Genomic DNA, 10,205 nt, shown 5'->3' on the forward strand with positions numbered 1-10,205 from the left:
TGGCTATGACCTGTTCCGCCTTCAGGCTTACCCACCCTCCTCCATCGTTTCTGATATGCTTTGCCCTAGCAGGGTTATGCTGCTGGCCTCATTCCTTCCTGTCAGGCTAGTGCCAGCTAATTGTACTTCATTTGCCTCATATATTTTGGTCACACATACGTACATATGCATATTTGCATTCACCATATGCCTGAACAATAAATGTCCATTCCTTGTGCTATATATGTATGTATATACTTCCTCTTAGGTATCTATATTTCCGTTTAGATAACAATACATTTCTGTACTATTAATTGATGAGTTTTTAATTGATTTTCCATCCGAAAAATGACCAAAATTTGCATTGATATAATTGCATGCCACTTTAGTTGTAGAGCTGAGTAGATAACTATTGTGCACGTTTCCATTTTGTCCGCAAACTTGCAATCTATGAACCAAGTGGTGATTTGAAAATAATTTGTGTGCCTGAAATTTTCATTAAAATGCTGGTCTTGCAAAATTTTTGAAATTTTAGTATATTCGATTTTTCATGTATCTGTCTTTCAATTATTTTTTTTTGAGAACAATATTTGTGTTTAAGAGCAGATACAATTTAAAAGCTACTTGGATACCGGCCCCTATTTTATACGCCTTTTTCAAATTTTAAAATCTAATTTTTTTTTTAAGGGATTGAGAGGCATTTCTAGTCAACGTGAATATACTTAAAAATAAACGAGATGGCAGTATAGAGAAAATTGTTGAACAAAAACAACTGCAGTCCACTCTGTACTCATCCAAGGCACGCAAAAAAACTTGGCGTTTGCCAAATGTCAGGATTTATTTAATTAGTTTTATAAGATATGCAGACAAAATGAATGAGGCTATTCACTTACGCTCGAAAAAGCCTCGTAATTTAACTGAATGTGTGGACCTTTGAAAAATTCTTTCGGGATTTCTAGCTCTTCGCATTCAGGAGAAACATAAATACATATATCCAGAGATTCCTACCCACAAGTAGATTTCGTGAACTGAAGGCTTGAAAATTTTTTGAAAAATTAATTAAAAATCGAGTTTCGAGGCTTTAACAATTTTAAAAGAATGCCTCTAACAATAAACAAATCTCAATTGGACTCAAACACCCCTCAAAGTGTAATTCCTTTGTTCTGTTATTTTGAATTGCAGCAGCACTACTAAATAAGTGGCCATAAATGAGACGTTCTGAAACAAAAAAGGGATCGCTTTCAATATCAGTTCACAATATAGGGAAAATCATCTTCAACAAACTCACCGATGTTATCAACTCTCTATTAATATTCGCATAGCCATCCAAATTCATTATAGGCGGATTCTTTGTTATCGCCATTAGAAACATTTCCACCTCCTTTTGTGTGGCGCTGTCCACCACGGTAAGGTCTACATTCAACAGCTTAGTTTGAAAGTCCAAACCCACACTTTGTGTGGCATAATGTGCCTCATTGCAAATGATGTAGAGTAGACTCATGCAATAGAAAACTATGAGGAAAAGACCAACTTCCTTATACGTAGCGCCATGATCCATAATTTCGCTGAAGGAACCATATGTGGCAATGATCGTGGTAAAGAAAACGACTAGGCAATACATGCCATACATGTTGGAGTAGGCGCGACCTGGTGGGATGAAAAAAAAACACATGCTTGGAAAAGGTAGAAAAGAAAGGTTGAAAAAGCTCAACGCAGCTTTCCATAGATTACCGCAAGCCGATCAGAGTAAGCGAATAATCAACTAAAAAAGGTTTGAGGTTTGATCAATACAAAATCAAATAGATAATGAACTCTAGTAGGTAAGGGAAGTTTAGTTTAGAACTCTACGTAGTTCCTGCATATAAGGTGGATTAATTGAACCTTGGTGTGGAGATATGAGTAACTTTTCCTCAAGTGCATTTTGTCAACCAGAAGTGCCGTCCTCAGGAACCTCTTCGGATTGCTCTTCAGACAAAATATAATATTTTTTAAGATTTTCGTAATTTTATTGCCATTTGTGACTGATTTTTTGAGCGAGAAGAAGCACATTTCTTTTCATGATGAGAAAAAAAAACACTATAATAAATAAACTAACAAAACAGTTCCCAAATTTTAAACCTACGGGGTAAAAATAGTGGGATTCCTTCTTTCGAGGCAGAGATCACCAAGAACAGAATGTTTCTCCTAATCTATAGTTCCTCTGCGAAGAAGTTCTATAGTCTTAGCGGTATGCTGTTCTTCTTTAGCAATAAATTTTTAAAAATTTAATTAAATTAAAAGAACGCATCTACAATTTTTTTATTTTTGAAACAATAATAATAATAATAATAAAAAAAATAGAAAAAAATAATAATAAAAAGCCAAAATAAATAAAAAAAAATTTAAAAATTAAATGAAATTTAAATAATTTTTTGGTCTTCTTAAAACAACAAAATCTAAAAATTAAATTAGAAAAAGATTAAATAAAAAAAAGAAAATAGTAAATAAAAATTTAATAAAATTTAAAAAACATATTTTTTTCTAAAAACTAAAAGAAAATTAATTTGAAAAAATGGAATCAAAAAAGGAAAAAAAATAAATAAAATAAGTTTCTAAAAATTTGATTTAATAAAAAAATGTTTTCTTTGAAACAATAAAATCTCAAAATTTAAAGAAAATTAAATTAAAAACGAAAAAAATGTTAGTTAAGAAAAAAAAGTTCCGCTGCCCGAGGTCTCGAACTTGTATCTTTCGAAAGACACGTCTGTACTTTCGACTGTTGGATCGACGCGAGCTGAATGATAATCAAGTGCTTTCTTTCATAATAGCATTTCACCACGAGAGATGATGTGCTATAAAAAAAGTCTTTCGAACTATCTTGCCATCTGTCTTTCATTTGTCTTACGAAAGACAGATCTTAGCCATAATTGCCCTTTTAAGCTAAATTGTGAAAACGGAGAGGTGGAATGGTATCAGTCCAGAATGCTTACGTAACAAAATCTGCAATCTTGCCATGTGCAAACCGCGTCAATCTGGTCTAATTGCTGGTGGCTTAGGGCTTCTAAAAAGGTCTACTGGAATAAATTACATTTAGACGCTTAGAGCTTAAGTGAGAGAAGAAGGAAGCATAATCGCTGTGAAACATGGATGTAGATAACATAAGCTAAGCGAATAAAGTCAGCAAACAGCGCATAGAGCCAGCTCAATGCCATGCGGGGTACAGCACCAGCGGACACCAGAAGTAGTCAGCGAAAGCAACAGGACCATTTACCATTGCATCTACCGGCGGTCAAGAGTCATCTCACACTTGCTGAGACCAATCGGACGACCGTCCAGTGCTTCTACCGGTCACTACTAGTACTCTTAACGTTGCCAGAAAACGCTGGGCGATCCACCAGTACATCCGCCGGTCGCCTCCGGTAGTCTAACCATTGTAAGGAACCAAAAGGACACCCACTCGTCGTCCACAGATGCCGGCATCAGTTAACATCACCGATTGTCCATCGATACCCTAAACAGTCACCGCTGCTCGCCATCTACGTCTCCATCACCGCTGTTATCGCTCCTGCTGTTAGTCTCATATCGCTCACCAGTATCTCTCTGGCCTCCGAAACGTTAGGCCGCCAGTCCCGCGTTAATACATTGAAGTACAGTGTTTTATTTTGTGGGGGCGACTTCCTATCGTTCCTGAATTGGCTAGGCATTCCCATAGCACCCGACTAATGATATCTCATTCACTCCATTTATTTTGGTTCATCAACCAACGAGACATAACGCATAGAAAAACAATTTAAGCTTAAAGCCGGAACTTTTTGGACCTAGTACTTCATAGGCTGGAGTCCTTCCCTATTTCAGAGCATCATGCTTAGGTGCATAATAGAAGACACCATCAACTTCTGACTTAAAAGGAAATTTTTAAACACTGTTTGGGAAGTGCATATTTGTAAGCCAAGAAACGAAATCATAATTACTCAGGCTTATGTCTTGCATACTTACACTAAAAGGGAGAGAGCACTGAGATTGTATTTGTTTTGGAAATTTTATATTTTAAAGTTGAAGAGAGTCTAGAAAAGTGGCTATTAACTTACTGAAGATTTGAAAAGTTATTCATCAGAGGATTTTTAAGCGTCATGGGCGACAGGTTCAGGGCTTTGTGCGTATACAGAAAAAAATTTTGTAGGGGATGGCTTTAATGAGAAGGAGTTTGACGTTAAAAAAATATTGAAATATGGCCGTAAGAAGGATAAATATTTATATAGAGAAAAAGGCATACGTTTTCTCTGATTACCAGATTTAGACCTTATGCTGTCTAGGCTACTTAACGGAAAAATGGAATAAAAACCTTGATTGCGAATTTTGCAATTTCAGATACTGGGTGCGTCGATATTTCCTCGGCTTACCTAGTTGTTGCATCATGTGACTCAGGTCAACCCAAAGATGACGATACTCTGTGAGCTTCTTGGCCGGCTTATCACTCATTAGAGTCATCTCGAGCGAAGCGGAGAGAGCGCGACTAGCGGTGCCGAATGCTGTGCAGTTTATATACCTAGAAGATGAAGATTAAAGAAACGAAAGAAAACTTGACTTCCACTAGCGCCGCAGTAACTACTCACCACAAGCTGCAGAAACCATTCAACATCGCTATGATCGGATAGTAGGCGAAAGTGTACCACAGCTTAAAATCCGGCTGAAGGTAATACTGCGATAGATTTATAGCAATGCTGACACCCCACGAAAAGAAACACAGACCCCAGGTGAGCGGATACAAGTTGGGAAACACAATCGGCGAACCGGTTACTTTCAAGAATTTCAACTGATAATTCGTCCACATATTCTTGAAGATCGCAACTTGCGGTCCGTGACGCCAACTCGCGACCGGCAGTAAGAAGTTCGTGAATAGCAAACTGATGAAAATCACATTGTAGATGGCCTCATCGAAGCGACGATCCGTGTCGTTGAGAAAAGTGTTAACACGCTCACGCAAAACCATTACCACCACAGTCGTCTGCACGGAGAATACAAATATCGCCCAAAAGACCTGCTTGGAGGTCCACGAATAGCCAGTGCGTGGCATGTGCGATTTCTGCGGATTGCGATGTATGGGCATGACGCCCATTATTTGGAACAGCACCAGCAGACTCTTGGTGGTGTGATAGAAGGAATCGTGCTTGTCCAACAATACTGGATCGTCGATGTCCTCGAATTTGCGCACAAACAAATCAGTGCTAATCGTATTGTGTTCAGCGAGTATTTCCAATTTCTCGCGATAGAGTAGCTCATCCTCGAGAAATTCGCGTTGATTAGGATTGAGTACGGGCGTAATTTTCATAGGCGGCGATTGGCTTTTGCGTGTTGCAATTGCCCAGTAGGCCATGGTTGTAGGAATTGGGGATAGCAAGGAGGATTTCGCGGCGTTGGAAAATTCACTAAACGGTTGTAGCGCACTAGTAACTGTATTGACTTTTGATTTTCTTTCAACTCAAAAGTCTGCCACACTCAGCTCCCAACTGGTTTCGAAATTCACCAAAGCTGCTTTTATATCTGCGGTGAATACTTTAGCTTATTGACTTTCTTTTAAATTTTGCATTTTCTTTCGGAAACTTTGTTTCGAAATTCATTAGTTTTGTTGTTGTTGTAAGCTACTTAATTATTCACACCTGCAAATAAGAATGACAGTATGAATGAAAGTTTATTTTATATTTGCTTTTCTGATAACAAAAGTTTTATAATTCACACTTAGTTTTATTTTGAAAGCAAAACGCTGCAACCGTTTCAGGAGCGCATTCAGGAATGTGAATGATAATCGGAAAGAGCTGCGGCCACAAGACTACTTAGATCGCCCGCAGTCAATCAGCGGACAGAAAGACTTAATTTGCACGTAGGGTTTTCGCACAACGCGCGCACGAAGAAAGCGTTAGCTCAATTACCTCTAAATATTTTTTTATAAAAAAAAAATAAAAATAAAACAGCGGTATATTTTTTTCGGTATAGAACAATTCCGACTTTACTTTTTGTACCACCCTAATAAACATTTATCAGTACGTAGATACATGGAAACATCGTCAGCATATGCTTCCATACATACACACATTTGTGTCTAAGAAGTTCTACATACTTTTGTATGTAACTATTTGATATAAAAGTCAAAATTCAACAGAAGCTACTATCTTACTTAGGGTTCATAATTTCCATGCACCAGCTAAGTTGTAAAACTCTGCTGCATGATGAATGTTGCAACAATGCCTTGATGCACACAGAGTATTTATGTAAGTATGTACGTACATACGTATTAACATATCACACCCATATTTGACAGATCACGTTATTAATGAGCTATCTTTGCGCATGTGAAATGAATTAGTTTTGATGAAGAAGAAGAAGAGAAAGTACTTACTACAACAAAATTAAAGTCAACTATAGAGCAGGAAACCCCCTTTCCATAACTGAAGTGTGAGATAAGGCACTGCATATGAAGTCGCCTTGCAACTTTTGTGGTTGTCTATGATTTGTGGCTGTCTATGATTTGTGGCATAGGAGTTGACGCTTGACATATGGGACTTTTCGATTGCAAGTATACGTATGTATGTATACAAGGCTGTTCGGTTGATTTCGACAACCTAACACACAGAAAATTGTGACAATCTTTGTATTGGCATTAGATTGACACTGTATTTGCTGAATTAAATTTAATTTTGATGAACCATTTAATTCATATATTTCAAGTAGATTAAGCACAATCTGTATTAAGGTAAACATAAGCTTTTGATGGTATTAATTAAGTTGAAGTCTGCGGTAAGCTGAAGGTATGACTTTTGTCTTTAGGATAGCATTCAGCAATACAAAATCTTTGTGTATTGGCTAGTATTGGGTCGCTGAACGAAAATCTAAAAGTAGCATTTTAGGGCTTTCCTTTGCGATCTTAGATTCGATTTAAAGATCTCAAATCTATACAAATTGATTAGTCTCGATATAGAGAATTACCTTGTTTAAGATATTGTGTCTTCTATAATTCGAAGACTTAATATGAAGAGCTTTTCTGTTGTTGCACTAACAGCATAAAATATTCTGCAAAAAGTCTAATGGCATGCTTTTGAAATGACACTGTTGGACCAGAAATAAGTCGGTCGTTTCGGTGGCGTAGAGCCGACTTTCGTAAACGCTTTGCTCTTTAGTCAGTTGCTCTCCGATTTCGTGGCGGGATGGAACACATCCTGTTTAATAAAGCGCCGCTGCAATCGAAGTGTTGTCCAACATTATAGTATTATTTTTTATCACTTTTCCGTTGCACCTCTGTTTAATTTCCTCAACCTCAACACTAGATTTTGCATAAGCAAGTATCGCCGGTCTTGTCGTGCTATTTTTTCAGGTTCTTAGAAGTTCGTAATTGGTAAAGAATAAAGCCCTTTTTCTCACCACGAGTTATGTAGAAGATGCTTTGCTAACGGCGAAACCGATAAATCACTGCTTGCCCCTAGCGTAGCCACATCAGACTCAACTCCCCAGTTACTGGTTGAGGATTTTTTTGTTGCAAGGTTTGGTGAGCTCAAGATTTCGGTCCGGTTCAAATGGTTTGAATGTGATCTAAGACCAGTTTCGGGGCTTCCAATAGTCGACCCGAGGAGGTAACTACTCTACTTAGGAGGTAGCTTCTTTATAAAAAATGCCACAATGTCCATCCACGCACGAAACAAGCTCCACATTTTTTACAGACAACGGATGCAGAACTAAGGTGTTTGCGTAGGATTTAAAGAGTTGCATTGTGGGCATGCTATGACATAGAGTGCGCGGGAGGTATTTCGAGTCTACCTGCCGTTTTAAAACGCCCCAGCTATCTCCGTTTACTCGTTCTCGTTTCGTTGGTTGGACAATTGGACAATCCTTTCATGAGATGATGCGGATGACCAAGTTTTCGGGAGTGGGCCAAGTGGGTAGGTCTTTTCAGCGATATGTCTTTTCGTTACCGCGTTTATAAACATATCTATTTTCGTCGTCGCGACAAGAGTCTACAATTTTACCTTTTAGCTAAGGAAGGAACTTGGTCAAAGACTATCTGGATGTGAGATGAGCCATTTTGTGTGATTGACATATTCACGTTCAAAAGACTAATAAGTTACTAGTTATGAACTTAGAGCAAACATCGTGTTCCACAACGAACGGGCGATAATTTTAAGTTTACGTTCAATAAAAGGCGAGGAGCGACATATTCTTCTACTGTAGTGCCAAGATAATTTTCCAGCAGGGTTGCCACATATTTAAAAAATTTGCTTGAATTAAACTCTTTAATGTATTTACAGATTTCGATGTGGTTATCAGCCGAAACTGTTTAAGCCTGGGAAAAATTGCAAAATAATTTTAACTAAAGAGAGTTGCCACCTGATTAAAAGCAAAAATTATCTGGTCCATATGAAAGTTGAATAATATTTACAATATAGGGATAAAAAACTGCCGTACTAGAATTGTATCCGAAAATATTTTAGAAAAGGTTTAATTTTTTTACTATACATATTAAAATATAGTAAAATTTCAAAATACGAAAACAAGGCATAAAATTGCCTAACATCTGTAGACCAGATCCGTTTGTCCAGGTTTTAAATTTTTGGGAATTAATACAAGGCAAAGTTGAACCCAAACTTTACCAAAATGTCGAGAAAATATCAAAAGGCACCAAAACAAAGTACCAACAAGTGCCGGAAGTCAATAGAAAATGCCGAAATTGTTTTAAAAAATTTCGCGGAAATTGCGAAAAAAATCTGAAAAGCCTTAGAAAATACCTGATTTAACTTTAGCATTTTTTAGACCGCAACAGCTTACAACCTTCATCAAATCAACAGCTGAAAAAGTCGATAACCAACAACATCATGTCGGCTACAAAATAGCTGCCGGCTATTTATTCGCTAGCAATAGGCAATTAAAAGCTTTAGTGCTAAAGTGATGAGCATGAGGCTGCAGTTGCAATCATAAATAGCCGAAAACCACCCCTACACTTCCCAGAGCTGTTGCTGCCCTCAGCACTAGCTTATGCCAACTCCCGAGACGGCAGTGGATGATAAAAAAGGAAAAGAAAAAAAAACGCCAAAAATGCCATGCCTGCTGTGGCATGCGCAAGAGGCACGCGAAATGCAAGAAGTTTTCCGAAAATGAAATAAAAAGAGTAGGCAGTGATGGCGCAACTCGGCAACTTTTGTGGAGGAGAGGCGAAGATGAGTAAAGACAAAGGCAAGTGAATGTGCAAAAATAGAAGAAAAACGCCGGCCGGCTTGCGTACTGACAAAAACAACAGTTACCTACATCTCCTTACTAAAAAACAACAACAAGGCCGACAGTAACAAGTTAACTGCCGAAGGCATCAATGCAATTACAACAAAGCTACTCTTGTTCAAAAATGCCTTGGAGCTAACAGACTTAGCTGCTGTGGCGGCGAATCGAATAGCACGAAAAGTGTTAACAGATTTTTGTTGTCGCAAAACAAAGACAAAAAGCAGAGTTAAAAAAAACACAAAAACCAGAGATGTGTAGTTATGTGTCAAGTAGAAACTTGCATTCATATTAACAGGCAAGCGGCACCCAGCTGCAGCTGAAGAGGCGCCAAATGCACCAAAGCGCGCCCTCGATGCCCGATGACATCATAACGTGCATATGTACGTGCGTGTGTGTGTGTGAATGTGTGCCAACAGTAAATGGGTGAATGCTTGACTGTCGCGCTTGCGCAATCAATGCTGCCAGCCACACAGCATCTTCAGCCTGACCCGGAGCTTAATATACATTCAAAAGTATAAGTATGTACAAGGGGACTTACACAAGTTCGGTAAATTCATGATATTGCAAGTGGTTTTGAAAAATCTAAAAAAGATACATGTTTTTTAGTAATCTTACTTTTCAATTAAAATGTTAGAGAAATTGGNCTTACGTAAGTTAAGTTAAGTCTAGATTAACTAAGCCCTAAGTGGTTTTTTACAGGCAACTTACCGAACTTTTGTTAGCGCCCTCGTATATGTATGTATGTATGTACGTATGTATTTAAGTATATGGGGCATTTCACCTCAAGTGACCCAACTTTTGAAATCTATGTCTTCCGATCGGGATGAAATTTGCACCAAGGTTAGTCCTAAAAAATAGTAGTTATGACACAAAATTTCAATTGGATCGGTCAAACACACTCCGAGTTGGAGGGTCTTGAATTTTGACATTTTGGTCAAACGGCCATTTTTTCGGATCCATATAACTAATTACCTATTGTATTTAGAAAA

The 10,205-nt window shown here is 37.8% G+C and overlaps 1 protein-coding gene across 1 annotated transcript; it reads right to left on the reverse strand.

The window, feature by feature from the left end:
* Positions 1-1,110: 1,110 nt before the first annotated feature.
* Gr21a (Gustatory receptor 21a) lies at positions 1,111-5,332 on the reverse strand. The gene is made up of 4 exons (XM_017626798.1): positions 4,572-5,332; positions 4,359-4,504; positions 1,268-1,626; positions 1,111-1,197 (listed from the first exon to the last, which is right to left on the reverse strand). Exons 1-4 carry the CDS (start codon positions 5,330-5,332, stop codon positions 1,111-1,113), a joined length of 1,353 nt encoding a protein of 450 aa, XP_017482287.1.
* Between the last annotated feature and the right edge of the window lie 4,873 nt (positions 5,333-10,205).

This window comes from Rhagoletis zephyria, unplaced genomic scaffold, assembly GCF_001687245.7.
Source record: "Rhagoletis zephyria isolate East Lansing unplaced genomic scaffold, Rhagoletis_zephyria_1.1 Rzeph_scaffold_04840, whole genome shotgun sequence".
In the NCBI taxonomy this organism is placed as follows: Eukaryota; Metazoa; Arthropoda; class Insecta; order Diptera; family Tephritidae; genus Rhagoletis; species Rhagoletis zephyria.

Bases quoted from the DNA above. Each gene is read 5' to 3' on its own strand.
- Gr21a (XM_017626798.1), bottom strand. From the start codon at position 5,332: ATGGCCTACTGGGCAATTGCAACACGCAAAAGCCAATCGCCGCCTATG. The intron at 4,505-4,571 runs GTGAGTAGTTAC...TTCATCTTCTAG, and splicing joins AATGGTTTCTGCAGCTTGTG to GTATATAAACTGCACAGCAT. The intron at 1,198-1,267 runs GTGAGTTTGTTG...TTTTTGTTTCAG, and splicing joins ATAGAGAGTTGATAACATCG to AACGTCTCATTTATGGCCAC.